Source organism: Pan troglodytes, chromosome 20, assembly GCF_028858775.2.
Source record: "Pan troglodytes isolate AG18354 chromosome 20, NHGRI_mPanTro3-v2.0_pri, whole genome shotgun sequence".
NCBI classification, from domain to species: domain Eukaryota; kingdom Metazoa; phylum Chordata; class Mammalia; order Primates; family Hominidae; genus Pan; species Pan troglodytes.
This window is the reverse complement of record NC_072418.2, coordinates 48,508,869-48,526,580: the sequence shown is the minus strand read 5'-3', so window position 1 is coordinate 48,526,580 and position 17,712 is coordinate 48,508,869. Positions and strand designations below refer to the sequence as shown.

The following is a 17,712-nucleotide window of genomic DNA, read 5'->3' as shown; positions in this document are numbered from 1 at the left end:
TTGCTCTCATGGGGCACATTTGAGGGTATTAGTTACCTGCCTAGTGACCCCAGGGCACAGAGGGGTGCTTCATCCCGGATTTCCTGCCAAATTCCCAGGCTGAATCCAGTGGTCCACCCTGCGTCGCATCCCCATCCCAGCACCGTCTCTGTGGCCCAGGGAAAGCAGTGCCCTAATTGGCCAGGCTCAGGAGTGGGGTTACCTCCTCCTGAATCCCTTGAACCAAAAGTTGGGGAGATAGGATCCCCCAAGATGCTGGGCAGATGGAACCAGTCATGCCCCTCTGGTAACTGGAGCATTGTGTGTTACTGCAGTCTCGGGTTGCTGTAATGGAAAGATCAAGCCAGGTCTGTGGGAGGAAGCACTGCCTATTGCGGCCTGCACAATTCTGTTAATACTTGGAGCACTGTTAGGGCAAGCTTAAAACTGGCTGGATTGGGCGGGGGCACAGTGGCTCACACCTGTAATCCTAGCAATTTGGGAGGCCGAGGTGGGCGGATCACCTGAGGTCAGGAGTTCGAGACCAGCCTGGCCAACATGGTGAAACCCCATCTCTACTAAAAATACAAAAATTAGCCAGATGTGGTGGGGCATGCCTGTAATCCCAGCTACTCGGGAGGCTGAGGCAGGAGGATGGCTTGAAACCGGGAGGCGGAGGTTGCAGTGAGCCGAGATTGTGTCACTGCTCTTCAGCCTAGGTGGCAGAGCAAGACTCTGTCTCAAAAAATAAATAAATAACAAAATAAATAAATAAACTGACTGGATTGCCAGGTGGGGTGGCCAACACCCGTAATACCAGTATTTTGGGAGGCTAAAACTGGAGAATCACTTGACCTTTGGAGGCTCAGGTTGTAGTGAGCTGAGATCGTACCAGTGCACTCCAGCTTGTGTGATAGAGTGAGACTGTGTCTCAAAATAACAGTAATAATCATTGTCATCATCATCATCATCTGACTGGATCACATCTGGGGAAGGGCAACCAGGGCAGAGACTGGCTTGAAGCTACGTTTACCCTGAATAATAATTTATTGACTGATAATAACAGCTTTTATTTAATATGCTTTCCATTATCTCAGCAAATGATCTTAACCACCTTATTTAGGGAGTTTATGACCATCCTGGTTTTATGAGTGAGGAAATCTCTCAAAGCGAGAGAAACAGGTTCCCTGAGGCAGTACAGGATAAGAAGTCATATCCCACTGGCTCCCAAACTCCTCCTCTTATGTTTAATTATTGGCACTTGTTTTTTTGGTATATTCTTTGTTGAGATATAGAATCTATACAATGCAAGGTGCAGATCTAAAGGCTACAGTTCAATGAGTATTGGTACATGCATATACCCATGTAACTAGTACCCAAGATATAAAACATCGTCATTACTCTAGAAAGGTCCCTCCTCCCCTGCTCTGTCTCCTTATCTGACTTCTCTCCTTATTGATTAGTTCTGCTTGTTGTTCAACTTGATATAAATGGAATCATACACTATGAAATTTATGTTTAGCTTTTGTTCATTTGATACTTTTGAGATACTTCTTGCTGAATGTATCAATAGTTCATTTCTTCTTCTTCTTTTTTTTTTTTTTTTTTTTTGACACAGGGTCTCCCCCTGTCACCCAGGCTGGAGGGCAGTGGCACAAACACGGCTCACTGCAGCCTCAACCTCCTGGGATCAAGCGATCCTCCTGCCTCAGCCTCCTGAGTAGCTGGGACCACAGGCACATGCCACCATGCCCAGCTAATTTATTTTATTTTTTGTAGAGATGGATCTCACTAAGTTGCCGATAGTGGTCTTGAACTCATGGGCCCAGGTGATCCTCACCGCTTGGCCTCCCAAAGTGCTGGAGTACAAGTGTGAGCCACCATGCCTGTCCAGTTTATTTTGTTATTTTGTTTATTACTCTTAATAAAAGTGTATTCTTTTCTTTTATTCCAATATATGAATATGCCATGCTTTGTTTAATAACTGTCCTAGTGATGGGCATTTGGGTTGTTTCCAAGTTATTGCAAGTAAAGGTGCTATGAACATTTGTGTACAAGCCTTTATATGGATGTTTTCATTTCTCTTGGTAGAAATGAAATTCTCCCAGTAATTATCTAGGAGTAAAATTTCTGGATTATATGGTAAGGTTATATTTAATTTTATAAGCAACTGGCTGAGCCAGGTGCGGTGGCTCACGCCTGTAATCCCAGCACTTTGGGAGGCTAAGGCGGGCGGATCACAAGGTCAGGAGATTGAGACCAGCCTGGCCAACATGGTGAAACCCTGTCTCTACTAAAAATACAAAAAAAAAAATTAGCTGGGCATGGTGGCACGTGCCTGTAGTCCCAGCTATTTGGGAAGCTGAGGCAGGAGAATCACTCGAACCTGGGAGGCAGAGGTTGCAGTGAGTCGAGATTATCCACTGCACTCCAGCCTGGGCGACAGAGCGAGACTCCGTCTCAAAAAAAAAAAAAAAAGAAAAATCAGGCGGGTGGATCATCTAAGGGAGTGGTAACTCACTCCTGTAATCCCAGCACATTGGGACTCCAAGGCGGGTATTATCATCTGAGGTCAGGAGTTAGAGACCAGCCTGGCCAACATGGCAGAGCCCTAACTCTACTAAAAATACAAAAATTAGCAGGGTACAGTGGTCTGCGCCTGTAATCCCAGATACTTGGGAGGCTGAGGCGGGAGAATCACTTGAACCCTGGCAGCAGAGGTTGCAGTGAGCTGAGATTGCACCTTTGCACTCCAGCCTGGGCGACAGATCAAGACTCCATCTCAAAAAACAATAATAATAATAAAAAAAAGAATATTAAACCAATCTTATATTCCTGCAGAAATCCCACTTGATTATGCTATATTATCTTTTTTATATATTGCTGGCTTTCGTTTGCTAATATTTTCCTAAAGATTTCATCTGTGGTCATCAGTGACATATTCTATAATTTTATTTTCTTGTATGTCTTTCTCAGATTTGATTGATTGATTGATTTGATTAAGACCAAGTGTCACTCTGTCACCCAGGCTGCAGTACAGTGGCAGGATCATGGCTCACTGCAGCCTTGAACCTGGGGGCTCAAGTGATCCTCCTTTCTGAGCCTTCTGAGTAGCTGGGGCCACAGGCATGCACCACCATGTACAGCTAATTTAAAAATCTTTTTGTGGCCGCGCGCGGTGGCTCATGGCTATAATCCCAGCCTCTGGGAGGCTGAGGCAGGTGGATCACTTAAGATCAGGAGTTCAAGACCAGCCTTACCAATATGGTGAAACCCTGTCTCTACTAGAATTACAAAAATTAGCCGTAATTAGACTAAATACAAAAGTTAGTCTCACTCTGTCGCCCGGGTTGGAGTGCAATGGCATGATCTCAGCTCACCACAACCTCCGCCTCCCAGGTTCAAGCGATTCTCCTGCGTCAGCCTCCCGAGTAGCTGGGATTACAGGGTCATGCCACCATGCCCGGCTAATTTTTGTATTTTTACTAGAGACGGGGTTTTACCATGTTGGCCAGGCTGGTCTCGAACTCCTGACCTCAGGTGATCCACCCGCCTCGACCTCCCAAAGCGCTGGGATTACAGGCGTGAGCCACCACGCCCAGCCACTAGACATCAAATTATGTAATGTGTGCAGTTTCGATCAGTGGTATACTAATAGAAATTGCATGATAATGCAATCCAAGAGAAAAGATTGTTTTGTTGTTTTTTGTTTTGTTTTTTGAGACGGAGTCTTGCTCTATCACCAGGCTGGAGTGCAGTGGCACCATCTCGGCTCACTGCAACCTCCGCCTCCCAGGTTCAAGCAATTCTCCTACCTCAGCCTCCGAAGTAGCTGGGACTACAGGCGTGCGCCACCACGCCCAGCTAATTTTTTTTTTCTTTATTTTTAGTAGAGATGGGGTTTCACCATGTTGGCCAGGATGGTCTCGATCTCTTGACCTCGTGATCCGCCCACCTCGGTCTCCCAAAGTGCTGGGATTACAGGCGTGAGCCACCACGCCCGGCCGAGAAAAGTTTTAACTAAAATCACAAAGAATGAAATTTTTGATTTTAATTTATAGATACATTTTTGTTTCAGAGACTTATGATAGGACATTTGAGCATAAAAAAGTCACATTAGGATAAAACTTTATAGAGAAAGTAAAATGTAGGTGGAACTTCAAAGATAGCAGGGAACAATGCAAACTCTTAAAAAAGAGCTAGTTGGTGTATTTTTAAATGGCTTTGGAGGGAGACAGAGAAGCAGGGGTCTGGGAGCCACTGGGATGTCTTTGACCCAGATCCTTCCCATCCTCATCACCTCATGGCCGGGCTCACAGCTAAGCAGAGCCCCTATCTGGACCTCAGTGGCAGGTGTGGTTTTGTCCCCAGCAACACCAGGCAGGGTTACTAGAGTTCAAGGCCAAGGCTGAGTGAGCTCTTGATGTCTGCATTGCCCACCAGCCCCATGCCAGAGGAACAGGCTTGTTTTCAGTGTGGCACTTGCCCCCTGGGCTGTTCCCAGAGTCCTCCTGGTTTACCCCCAGTCAAGGAGGGATCCTGGGCTTAACCCCACCCTCAGTCACTTTGCATGTGTGGTCCTAGTGTCCAGTTCCTTCTGCTTCTTGTCACTGCCCTTTCCCCCTCTCCCCTTCCTCCCTCTACCTGCCCCCTTCCAGGGTGCCTAGGTCTCAGCAGCCTCCGTGCTGGCTCAGTTACCTCTCAGCCATCTACTCCCGCCTCAAGGCTTGCATTGATTCCCTCCCCTTCCGCCTAGTCGCATACCCTCCCAACCGCCCCACCCCCACCCTGATGCTTCTCTTTGTTCTTGTGGCTTCTGCTGTCTTTCCTTCCAGGACTGCTATTTTATTGGGTCTTGAGGAGGGAGCAGAGGTGCAGAGGTATAGGCTTAACCTGTGGAATCCTGGGGGCCAAGGTGGCTTGTTTGATTTTTTTGAAAAAAGTTTTAATTATCTGTTTTGGTCAGGCACAGTGGTGCACACCGGTAATCCCGGCACTTTGGGAGGCCAAGACAGGCCGATTGCTTGAGCTCAGGAGTTCAAGACCAGCCTGGGCAACATGACAAAATCTCATCTGTATTTAAAAAAAAAAAAAAAAAAAGGCCGGGCACAGTGGCTCACACCTGTAATCCCAGCACTTTGGGAGGCCGAGGCAGGTGGATCATGAGGTCAGAAGTTTGAGACCAGCCTGGCCAACATGGTGAAACCCCATCTCTACTAAAAGTACAAAAATTAGCAGGGCATGGTGGCGTGCGCCTGTAGTCCCAGCTACTTGGGAGGCTGAGGTGGGAGGACTGTTTGATCGCTGGGATTCCAGGCCACAGTAAGCCATGATCCTGCTACTGTACTTCAGTCTGGGTGACAGAGTGAAACCCTGTCTCAAAACAAAAACAAAAAACAAAACTTCCTTACTCTATTTCAGCTGCTGACAGAAATGCTGGAATTTGTGAGATTATAGTGTCAGAGGGTCTCTCTTGGCTTTTTAATTGTTATCATAGGCTGGGCACAGTGACTCACACCTGTAATCCCAGCACTTTGGGAGGCTGAGGCGGGTGGATCACAAGGTCAGGAGATCGAGACCATCCTGGCTAACACGGTGAAACCCCGTCTCTACTAAAAATACAAAAATTAGCTGGGCATGGTGGCGGGCGCCTGTAGTCCCAGCTACTCAGGAGGCTGAGGCAGGAGAACGGTGTGAACCTGGGAGGCGGAGCTTGCAGTGAGCCAAGATCGAGCCACTGCACTCCAGCCTGGGCGACAGAGTGAGACTCCGACTCTAAAACAAACAAAAAAATTGTTATCATACACTATGCTGCAGGATTAAGGAGCCCAGCAAGGCCTTTCCCACCTGGACGGGTGAACCTGACATAAATGCCCAGAAGTAGAATGACTGACTCCAGGGTGTGCACGGATTTACACTTACACCAGCAAATGGGTGAGAAGGTCCATTTCCTCACAGTCGAGCCACCTGGGGGCTGTTTCTGTTTTCGTTTTTCTACTTTGAACTAATTTTAGACCCACAGAAGAGTTACAATAAAAGTACAGAGAGTTCCCACATACCTTTCACCCAGAGTCTCCGGATGATAACATTTTACATAACCACAATGCAATGAGGCGACCCAGGAAATGAACACTGGTATAAAGCCTGCAGGCCTCATTCCTATCTCAGCAGTGTTTCCACTGGTGTCCTTTTCTGCCTGTTCCAGGATCTTCTCCAGAAACGCACGTTCATTTAGGTGTCATTTCTTTTATTTATTTATATATTTTTTGAGACTGAGTCTCGCTGTGTCGCCCAGGCTGGGCAGTGGCGCGATCTCAGCTCACTGCAACCTCTGCCTCCCGGGTTCAAGAGATTCTCCTGCCTCAGCCTCCTGAGTAGCTGAGATTACAGGCGTGCACCATCACACCCAGCTAATTTTTTTTTTTTTTTGTCTTTAGTAGAGACAGGGTTTCATCATGTTGGCCAGACTGGTCTTGAACTCCTGACCTCATGATCCACCTGCTTTGGCCTCCCAAAGTGCTGGGATTTCAGGTGTGAGCCACCGCCCCCGGCCTATCATGTTTCTTAATAAGGGAATTTCTTTTTCCTTTTTCTTTTCTTTTCTTTTTTTTTTTTTTTTGAGATGGAGTCTCACTGTATCACCCAAGCTGGAGTGCAGCACCATCTCAGCTCACTGCAGCCTCTGCCTCCTGGATTCAAGCGATTCTCCTGCCTCAGCCTCCCAAGTAACTGGGATTACAGGTGTGCATCACCACTCCCGGCTAATTTTTTATTTTTAGTAGAGATGGGGTTTCGCCATGTTGGCCAGGCTGGTCTTGAACTCCTGACTTCAAATGATCCACTGCCTCGGCCTCTTAAGTGCTGGGATTATTATAGGCGTGAGCCATCATGCCTGGCCCTAATAAGAGAATTTCTAAACATTCCTCATTTGGACATTTTTTTCTCATCTTTTATTATTTCTTCCCCATCTTTCATTTTTTTATTTTTATTTTATTTTATTATTTATTTATTTATTTTTGAGACGGAGTGTCGCTCTGTTGCCCAGGCTGGAGTGCACTGACTGGCATGGTCTCGGCTCACTGCAGCCTCTGCCTCCCGGGTTCAAGCGATTCTCTTGCCTCAGCCTCCCGGGTAGCTGGGATTACAGATGCCTGCCACCACGCCCAGCTAATTTTTGTATTTTTAGTAGAGACAGGGTTTCACCATATTGGTCAGGCTGGTTGCGAATTCCTGACCTCAGTGATCCGCCCGCCTCGGCCTCCCAAAGTGCTGGGATCTTCCCCATCTTTTATTATCAGCCAACTTCCTTGTATGAAAGATAAGGATTTGATGTTTTTCCTTTCCCTCTCCCATATTAAATAACCTCTCCCTCCTCCCTAGTATACAGTTCCGGTTACCGGTTCCACGGGATTTAGCCTCTCAGTAGCCAGCATGTTCGTCATGGCCCTCTTGCCATCGTGGGCTCTAGCAGCCACTACTGTGTCCTTATGACGACCCTTCACCATCGAGTAGTGGACCCTATGAGGAATACCTTCCCTTCATTTTACGAGGAAGCAGCCATCGTATGCAGGCGTGTTCCCAATAGTGGGGAAGAGGTGCTTTGTTCTTTTTTTCTTTCTTTCTTTTTTGAGATGGAGTTTTGCTCTTGTTGCCCAGGCTGGAGTGCAATGGCATGATCTCGGCTCACCGCAACCTCCACCTCCCAGGTTCAAGCGATTCTCCTGCCCCAGCCTCCCGAGTAGCTGGGATTACAGGCATGCGCCACCATGCCTGGCTAATTTTGTATTTTTAGTAGAGACAGGGTTTCTCCATGTTGGTCAGGCTGGTCTCGAACTCCCGACCTCAGGTGATCCACCCACCTCGGCCTCCCAAAGTGCTGGGATTACAGGCGTGAGCCACCGCGCCCGGCCTGTCCTATTTGTGCATAAGCTCCCGAGCCCCGGTCCCCCACCACGGAGGGAGCTGTTTGGTCTTAGCAGCACATTTCCTGAGGAAAGGGTTGCATTCCAGCCACCTGCAGTTTCATGCTCAGAAAAATCTTGAACAATAGTTAACTGTGGCCAAGTACGTCACTTTACTTGCCTCCGTGGGTTAACATATCCCTCCTTTCCCCGGGAAATCTCTCTGGGCTTGGTCAGCCACTGTGTTGTGACCTAGAGTGTCTGAAGTGCCTGTGGCCTGGAGCTCTGGGGCTGAGAGAGATCTGAGCATAGGAGTTTGGGTCCTGAAGTTCTGAGTGGCCCCTGGAAGTAGATGTGACAGTCGAGTGAGAAAAGGGCTTAGGAAATGGTGCCCTGAGAAATGACAGCCACTGAGGCCGAGGAAAGGGTCTATATCAGAGACAGATGGGTAGAGGGGGCCTGGAGCCAATCCAGGAAATCCAGGAGGAGGGGCAATGCACGGTGCCACATTCTCGAGGGGACAGATAACACCAAAAGCATCAGGAGAGAGAGAAGGGAGATGGGGGAGCCAGAGACGGGAGCCATACCCATTGTCCATGGTCACCTCCTGGGCACCTCCACAGATCAGCTTTTTCATTAAGTGCCTGCTCTGTGCCTATCTGGGGCTGGGGACAGTGCAGTGACCGAGTTAGCCTCAGGTCCTGCCTGCATCGGCCTCACAGTCCAGTTGGAGAGACAGACTTGTCACCATGCAGTGAGGACCCAGAGCAGTCAGAGCTCAGATAGAGGATCCCAGGGGTCTGGAGGTCAGGGAAGGCTTCCTGGAGGAGGGGACATCTGAGTTGGGATTCTCCGGTATGGAAGACAGATGAAAGGGAGTGAGTCTGGAGGGAGAGAGTTCAGGGAGGAGACGGAAAACAATTCTATGTAACCCAAGAGTAGATTCACACCAGTGGGTAGGATGTACTTCCAGGAATAAAATTCCTAACAGAAGTCAGGAAGAGGATATTAGGTTAACATTTACAAACTGAGCATTTTCTCCCTTACTCTGTCATTGCCATTCTCCCAATCCTGTCAGTTGAGTATTTTGACCCCCAGTTTTGATAAGGAAACACCAAGGCTCAGCTTGCGTATCCAGAAAGTGACAGAACCAGGATTTGAGTCCAGGTCTGTGTGACTCCAAAGGTCTTGCTGCCATTTATTAAGGCCGGCCTCGTGTTAAGCCCAGGGAGCTTTGAGAACCTTGAGAATGTGTCTGACCCAGCCTATGGTTCAGGGAGGGCTTCCTGGAGGAAGGGACAGTCCAGCTGAGATCTAAAAGAAGAATTGGGAAAAGACAGGAAGAGAGAAATGGAGGGGGCCAGGTGCGGTGGCTCACACCTGTAATCCCAGCACTTTGGGAGGCTGAGGCGGGTGGATCACGTGAGGTCAGGAGTTCGAGACCAGCCTGGTCAACATGGTGAAACCCTGTCTCTACCAAAATATACAAAAATTAGCCAGGTGTGGTGGTATGTGCCTGTAGTCCCAGCTACATGGGAGGCTGAGGTGAGAGAATCACTTGAACCTGGGAAGTGGAGGTTGCAGTGAGCTGAGATTGTGCCACTACAGTCCACCTGGGACAGCATGGCGAGACTCCATCTCAAAAAAAAAAAAAAAAGAAAAAGAGGGAAAGAAAGAAGAGAGAGAAGAGAAAGAAAAGAAAAGAAAGAAAGAAAGACCATTGTCCATATTCTTTTAAGTAATAGAGAAAGTAGGAATACTGACGTACTCATTTTATGAGTCCAATAGAATACTGATATCAAAGCCTGATAAAGTCATTACAGAAAAGGAAAATTATAGGTTAAGATCTCTCATGAAGTTGGAGTTAGGCCAGACACGGTGGCTCACACCTGTAGTCCCAGTACTTTGGGAGGCCAAGGTGGATGGATCACTTGAGGTCAGGAGTTTGAGACCAGCCTGGCCAACATGGTGAAATCCCGTCTCTACTAAAAATACAAAAATTAGTCGGACATGGTGGTGGGCACCTGTAATCCCAGCTACTTGGGAGGCTCAGGCAGGAGAATCACTCGAACCCGGGAGGCAGAGGTTGCAGTGAGCCAAGATCGAGCCACTGCACTCCAGCCTAGGCAACAAGAGCAAGACTCTGTATCAAAAAAAAAAGCACCAAAGTCTCATGAAGCAGCACTCAGAGGGTCTCCTCTCTGCCTTAGTCACACCACACTGGAGAGTGTTTCCATGGCCACTGCATTGCAGAGCGGAGATCATGCCACTGCACTCCAGCCTTGGGGACAAAGCGAGACTCCGTCTAAAAAAAATAAAAAAAAAAAAAACAACAGAACATAGAATAATAAAAACTGCATACAAATCCCCTGTAGAAATGGGGGAGCGGAGAAAGGGCAGGCCACATGGGGGCAGAGTGCTCACCTTTCATAGTGGGGCTGGATTATGAGTAGGTAACGATGGTGTAGATCTGAACAAACCTCCAGTTGAAGAGCTCAGAAATGAGTGAGGTATGCTTACTACGGGCTGTCCAGGAGATGGCGCTAGGGGAAAACAGGCTGGCGACCGCAGTAGTTGAGGGTTCCTCTGAGGAGGGGACTTTGACTTTACATTTTATAGTTTGAGTACTTTGTTTTCTTGCAATGTGTTACTTTTATTTGCGGCAGGAATTGGGGGTGGGGCGACGGGGAATGGTAGGTTTGTTCTTTTCTTTTCTTTTTTTGAGACAGTCTTGCTCTTGTTGCCCAGGCTGGAGTGCAGTGGCGTGGTCTTGGCTCACGGCAACCTCCGCCTCCTGGGTTCAAGCGATTCTCCTGTCTCAGCCTCCCGAGTAGGTGGGATTACAGGGGGCTCCCACCATGCCCCGCTAATTTTTTGTATTTTTATTGGAGATGGGTTTCACCATGTTGGCCAGGCTGGTCTTGAACTCCTTACCTCATGATCCGCCTGTCTCAGCCTCCCAAAGCGCTGGGATTAAAGGCCTGAGCTACCGCGCCCAGCCAGTTCTTTTCTTCTCACCAATTCCTTCTGATTGCTGTGTGGGGGACAATTGCAGAGGGTGAGGCTGGGGCCGGCAGGTGGGAAGGAGGCTGGAGGCGGGACTCACTTATGTGTTAAGCTTAGATCTAATGAGCATCATGCGTGTGCCTGGCCTGGCACTGGGCAGTGCTGGGGACACAGCAGTGACTGTGACAGCCCTGGGCCCCACCCTTGTGAGGCTTACAGGACAGTGGGGAGACTGATTGCAGACAAGTAACTGGATAGCCACTATTCCTGGTTGTGATAGGCACTCAGAAGGGGATAGACAGGCTGTATTCCTCCTATTCAGGAGGTCAGGGAGGGGAACGTTGGTCAGAGCTGGGATGGATCCTGGACCAGGACAGCAGAAGGGAATCCACTGGGAGAGATGTTCAAGATGCAGAATGGACCCGACGCGCAGCTGAGAGGCTGTGGGAGAAGGGGAACAGCTGGGATGAGGCCCCCGTCTCTAGCCAGGGGACAGGTGTGGGGCCAGGTGCTGGGTTCAGGTTTGGATGTGCTGAGTGTGAGAGGTCTAGGAGACATCTGGAGCGTGTTGACCCCCGCAAGTCTGGTGAGTCCTCCAGCTTAGCCTGTCCCGGCCCCTCACAGCTATCCCTTCTAGAATCACAGCCCTGTGATTCATCCCCACCTGGGCCTTGTTTCCTGAACCCCACATCTGACCGCTGGCCCGAGGGAGAATGCCGTCGGCCCCTGCTCTGAAAGCCCTGCAAGCCCATGCCTGCGTGCACACACACGTGCGCACACACACACACACACCCTCTTGATTTGATTTCCTGTGGCCTGGGTATGTGCCCACTCCCATTGGCACACCTAGACCCACCTGCTGGCCCAGATCCCCATGCTTGGTCTGCACTGAGACACTTGCATTTCCACGCTGGGAACCTCACCCAGGAAGGCTAGAGGAGCTGGAACCCTCACCCCTCACCACTCTCTGGCCGCTGTGCTAGGTGTCCCTGACATGAAGGAGGCAGTGACAGTTACGGGCCCAGCTCTGGGCCACCACCAGGTCTGGCGAGTGTCATTGTCAGGATGATGCTGTCCTTCCTGTGTTACAGAGGGGCCTTGGGGCAGGCTGTCATTGCCCAGGCAGCAGGTGGCGGAGCCCCGTGGGGACCCCAGATCAGCCTGACCCTAAGACCTCAGTGTGGGAGGGGTCTCCACAGCCTGGACCCCAGGAACCCACAAGCCCAGGGCCTAAGTCACAGTCAGCTGTAACAGTAATTGCAGCAGCTGACAGTGACAGTGACTTCTCGGGCCCTAAGCTTGCGCCTCAGGTCTTCCCTCTAGCTCCAGCAGAGCTCCCCAAGCCTTCCTGCCACCCCACCCCTTTGAAGATGAAAAATGTGTAGTGTCTGGGCACAGTGGCTCTCTCCTGTCATCCCAGTACTTTGGGAGGCTGAGGCAGGATGATTGCTTGAGCCCAGGAGTTCAAGACCTGCTTTGGCAACATAGCAAGACCCAGTCTCTACCAAAAAACAATTTAAAAACAGCCAGGCATGGTGGGGCACCTGTAGTTCTAGCGGCTCCAGAGACTGAGGCGGGAGAATTGCTTGAGTCTAGGTGTTCGAGGTTGCAGTGAACTGTGATGGAGCCGCTGCCTTCCATCCTGGACCACAGAGTGAGAGCCCATCTGTTAAATAAATAAATAAATAAGATGGAATATGGCAAGACCCCATCTCTACCCAAAAAAAATAAAATTAGCCAGGCATGGTGGCATGCACCTGTTGTCCCAGCTACTCAGGAGGCTGAGGTGGGAAGATGACTCGAGCCTGGGAGGCGGAGGTTGCAGTGAGCTGAGATTGTTCCACGGCACTCCAGCCTGTGCGACAGAACGAGATCCTGTCTCAGAAAAAGAAAAAAAAAATTGTATGCCCTCCAGTGCATTTTCAAGTTGACAAGTAAAACTTTTCTTCATAACCTTAAGTAGTTGTGAAGGATGGAATTTCAGGTTCTGGTGTGTTATGATACTGATATGTTCAAACAACTTTGGGAGGCCGAGGCAGCTAGATCACTTGAGCCCAGGAGTTCAAGACCAGCCTAGGCAACATACTGATAAACCCCATCTCTATTTTTAAAAAAATACAAAAATGACTAGGCACGGTGGCTCACGCCTGTAATCCCAACACTTTGGGAGGCCGAGGTGGGTGGATCACGAGGTCAGGAGATCAAGACCATCCTGGCTAACACGGTGAAACCCCATCTCTACTAAAAATACAAAAAAATTAGCTGGGTGTGGTAGCGGGCGCCTGTAGTCCCAGCTACTCAGGAGGCTGAGGCAGGAGAATGGTGTGAACCCGGGTGGCGGAGCTTGCAGTGAGCCGAGATTGTGCCACTGCACTCCAGCCTGGGCGACAGAGTGCGACTCCGTCTCAAAAAAAAAAAAAAAAAAAAAATTAGCCAGGCATACCTGTAGTCCCAGCTACTCAAGGGATTGAGGTGGGAGGATCATTTGAGCCTGGAAGGTCGAGGCTGCAGTGAGCCATGATTGCGCCACTACACTCCAGCCTGGGTGACAAAGCAAGACCCCGTCTCAAAAATAATACAAATAAAAACAAGCTCTTCTTTTTCAGTCAGAAATTTCACATGGTTTCTTTTTGTTCATGTACTTTTGTATTTACAGTCCACATACCCACAGAATTCCATCTAGTGATTTATACGTCGGCAACCAAAATACATACAGAAATTTACATGTTAATTTCCTGTGACCATAAGGTTCTAAATGCTAAGTTATTTTCTTCTGGATTGAGTTAATTTTGAAATTATTAGTGCACAGTTACTTTAAAATGTTCATCTTTTGGATGGACATGGTGGCTCATGGCTGTAATCCCAGCAGTTTGAGAGGCCAACGCAGGTGGATCACGAGGTCAGACGATCGAGACCAGCCTGGCCAACGTGGTGAAACCCCTTCTCTACTAAAAATACGAAAAATTAGACGGGCATGGTGGCGCGTGCCTGTAGTCCCAGCTACTCAGGAGACTGAGGCAGGGGAATTGCTTGAACCTGGGAGGAGGAGGTTGCAGTGAACCAAGACTGTGCCACTGCACTCCAGCCTGGCAACAGAGCGAGACTCCGTCTCTAAAACAACAACAACAAAAAGTTCATCTTTTATACATTTTCATGAATAATTACTAAACCTTAAAAGTAAAAGGAGATGTTGCAAATGAGTCTGCAAAGGCACCACACAAGGGTTCCCTCTGTGGTTTCATGTGCCCTTGGATGAATATTAATTGTTGCAGGAGTGAGTCAGGATGCAGCATCAATTCTGCATTGGTTTTAAAGACTCAAGTGCTGAGAACCTTCCTTCATAAAGAAGCAGCTAGGCAAGGAAGGAGTTTTTGTTCCAGCAGCACCACTCACCTCTTGAGCTCCCACCAAGGTATGTGCCCAAAACCTCACCGTGAAGAGCTCGCAGCTCTTAGCTGCACCTTCAGGGCTGATGAAATTCTAGGATTGGAGCCATCAGATTTGCAAAAATGATTGATTATTACAAGTGTATCTAAGTGTTCAGAGGCACTTAGCATCGACTGCCACCTTAAGCTGCCCTTTGGAGCCAGGAGCCCCCCTCCCCCCCATCTGTAGCCCCAACTTTGCACTTTGGGAAAATAAGGCAAGAAAGGAGGTTGGTCGGCCGGGCGCGGTGGCTCACGCCTGTAATCCCAGCACTTTGGGAGGCAGAGGCGGGCGGATCATGAGGTCAGGAGATCGAGACCATCCTGGCTAACACGGTGAAACCCCGCCTCTACTAAAAATACAAAAAATTAGCCGGGCGTGGTGGCGGGCGCCTGTAGTCCCAGCTACTCAGGAGGCTGAGGCAGGAGAATGGCGTGAACCCGGGAGGCAGAGCTTGCAGTGAGCCGAGATCGCGCCACTGCACTCCAGCCTGGGCGACAGAGCGAAACTCCGTCTCAAAAAGAAAAAAAAAAAAAAAAAGAAAGGAGGTTGGTCTTTCTCCTGGGAAGTGGGTGGGGCGACAGTGCCAGGGCAGGACAGCCAGGATGGCAGTGGCTTAAGGGAGGAACACAGGGAACTAAGCATCTGGCAACTGGACCTTTACACCGTCCATGAACTTGGCGCTGTGGAAGCTCCTGGTGTCCCTCTTGGGGCGCGGCCGCTCAAGTCCGAGGACCTCCCTTCTGGGGCAGTGTTTCTTATTCCTGGCTGCTCGCTAGAATCATCTGGTCTTTTAAAAGACCCCTGGGTTACCCAGGCTAGGTGACTGCATTCCCTGGGTGAGAGGGGTGGGGCTTGCAGGGGGCTCCCAGAGCGCAGCCTGACCCCTCTCTTCCCCCGCAGTGTACCACTGGGTGGAGATGCGGACCAAGATGCGCATCATGGGCTTCCGGGGCACGGTCATCAAGCCGCTGAACGAGGAGGCGGCAGCCGAGCTGGGCGCAGAGCTGCTGGGCGAAGCCACCATCTTCATCGTGGGCGGCGGCTGCCTAGTGCTGGAGTACTGGCGCCACCAGGCGCAGCAGCGCCACAAGGAGGAGGAGCAGCGTGCTGCCTGGAACGCGCTGCGGGACGAGGTGGGCCACCTGGCGCTGGCGCTGGAAGCGCTGCAGGCGCAGGTGCAGGCGGCGCCGCCACAGGGCGCCCTGGAGGAACTGCGCACAGAGCTGCAAGAGGTGCGCGCCCAGCTCTGCAATCCCGGCCGGTCCGCGTCCCAGGCAGTGCCTGCGTCCAAGAAATAGGAGCTTGCTGGATGGAACCTGAATTTGGACATGGCCTATGTACCTAACGTGGCCTTCTTCCCGCACCACCCTTGCCTGCGCTGGCCCAGTGGAAACCACCAGGATCTTGATGCAACTTGGCATTTGGTTACCCCTGCTGATGAGAGCAGCCGTTACCTGCCACTGGGACCAGCAGGTGAAGCGTTGCAACATAGCCCCCTCCATCATCCTTCACCTCCTATCCCCCACTCCAAACCAGGACGACCTGCAAGGTCCCAGCCAGCAGGACACCATGGGCACTCTGGCAAATGAAAAAATGGAACCTGGTCTTGAGCTGAATCAATGTGTTATTGTTACCCCCACCCCCGGTTTACCTGATCAGTGTTAACCTTTACTGGGACACTCATCTGTTACACTGGAACACCCTCTTCTTTTTGTCAATGGGCACAGACCACTGTAAGGAAATGCAGTGTGTTGCAGTGGCCTTTTCTCCCCCTCACCGTCTAAGGTCAGCTCTAGCTGAGCATCAGTGCTCTCTTAAGGAGGAAAAAAACGGTGCGGCTGGGAGCGGTGGCTCACGCCTGTAATCCTAGCACCTTGGGAGGCTGAGGCGGGCGGATCACTTGAGGTCAGGAGTTCCAGACCAGCCTGGCCAACATGGTGAAACTCCGTCTCTACTAAAAATACAAAAATTAGCCGGGTGTGATGGGGTGCGCTTGTAATCCCAGCTACTCGGGAGGCTGAGGCAGGAGAATTGCTTGAACCCATGAGGTGGAGGTTGCAGTGAGCCAAGATGGCACCATTGCACTCTAGCCTGGGCAACAGAGCAAGACACCGTCTTAAAACCAAAAGTTAACCGGGCGTGGTGGTGGGTGCCTGTAATCCTAGCTACTTGGGAGGCTGAGGCAGGAGAATTGCTTGAACTTGGGAGGTGGAGGCCGAGATTGTACCACTGTATTCCAGCCTGGGTGACAAAGCAAGACTGTGTCTCAAAAAAAAAAAAAAAAAAAAAAAAATCCTGGCTGGGCACGGTGGCTCACACCTGCAATCCTAGCACTTTGGAAGGTCGAGGTGGGCGGGTCACTTGAAGTCGGGAGGTCGGGAGATCGGGAGCTCGAGACCAGCCTGACCAATATGATGAAACCCCGTCTCTACTAAAAATACAGAAATTAGTTGGGCATGGTGGCATGTACCTGTAATCCCAGCTACTTGGGAGGCTGAGACAGGAGAATTGCTTGAACCCGGGAGGCGGAGGTTGCAGTGAGCCGAGATTGCGCAATTGCATGCCAGCCTGGGCAACGAGCGAAACTCCATCTTTAAAAAACCCACAAAAGGTCCTGGCCTGCAGTCAATCCCTGGAATCATTGTACCTTCCCTTGAGACCCAAGTGGACTATTCCAACAGAACCCCCTCATCCTTGAGTCTATGGCACAACCCACTGGAATGGCACTACAGGATCTTTTCTGTGAGTGTCCTCCAACCCCCTTTCCATGGTGGGAAATTTGATCCTAACCAGGGCTAATCCAGCCTGTCCTTCAGCCTCAGCCCCCTATTTTCCTGTCCTCAGAGTCCCTGGAGCTTGTACTGTGTGGCATGTCCTTTCTTGCCTTCCCCACCTTGCTCAGTAGCATTTCTCAGGGCCCCAGTCGAATCCAAGCCCATGGATTCAATTGTCACATCCTTCATCTTCCATCCACGTCTCCTAATCTGTGTGCTCTTGCTTTCTTTCCTCGGAGCTCTGGACTGACCCAACAGCCCGTCTTCATGTAGCGGTACCCTCCTGCCTCCATAGCCCCCGGTCCCACCCCCATCCTACCAATTAGGCCACCAGTTGGTCTTAACTGCTTGATTAATTTCCTTGGGCTGCCATAACAGATCACCATTGGGTGGTGAACTTGATGGCTTAAGTCCAACAGGAATTTAATTCACACAGTTCTGGAGTCCAGAAGTCTGAAACCAAGGTGCTGACAGGGACACGCTCCCTCTTCCAGCTCCTGGTGATTCCAGGCCTTCCTTGGCTCTGCCTGCAGCTTCACATGGCCTTTTCCCTCTTCTATTTTGTCTCTTACAAGAACACCTGTCATTGCATTTAGGGCCCATCTTAAGTTCAGGATGATCCC

At 50.1% G+C, this 17,712-nt stretch overlaps 1 protein-coding gene across 2 annotated transcripts in view; it reads left to right on the top strand.

Annotated features, from left to right (window-relative positions):
• OPA3 (outer mitochondrial membrane lipid metabolism regulator OPA3) overlaps window positions 1-17,712 on the top strand; it is a 55,998-nt gene that overhangs the window by 15,855 nt on the left and 22,431 nt on the right. Inside the window, 1 exon segment of one of the 2 annotated variants that reach the window (NM_001242408.2) lies at window positions 15,216-16,215. Coding sequence (NP_001229337.2) covers window positions 15,216-15,613 — 398 coding nt within the window. The 3' untranslated portion in view covers window positions 15,614-16,215. 2 annotated transcript variants of the gene reach the window in all.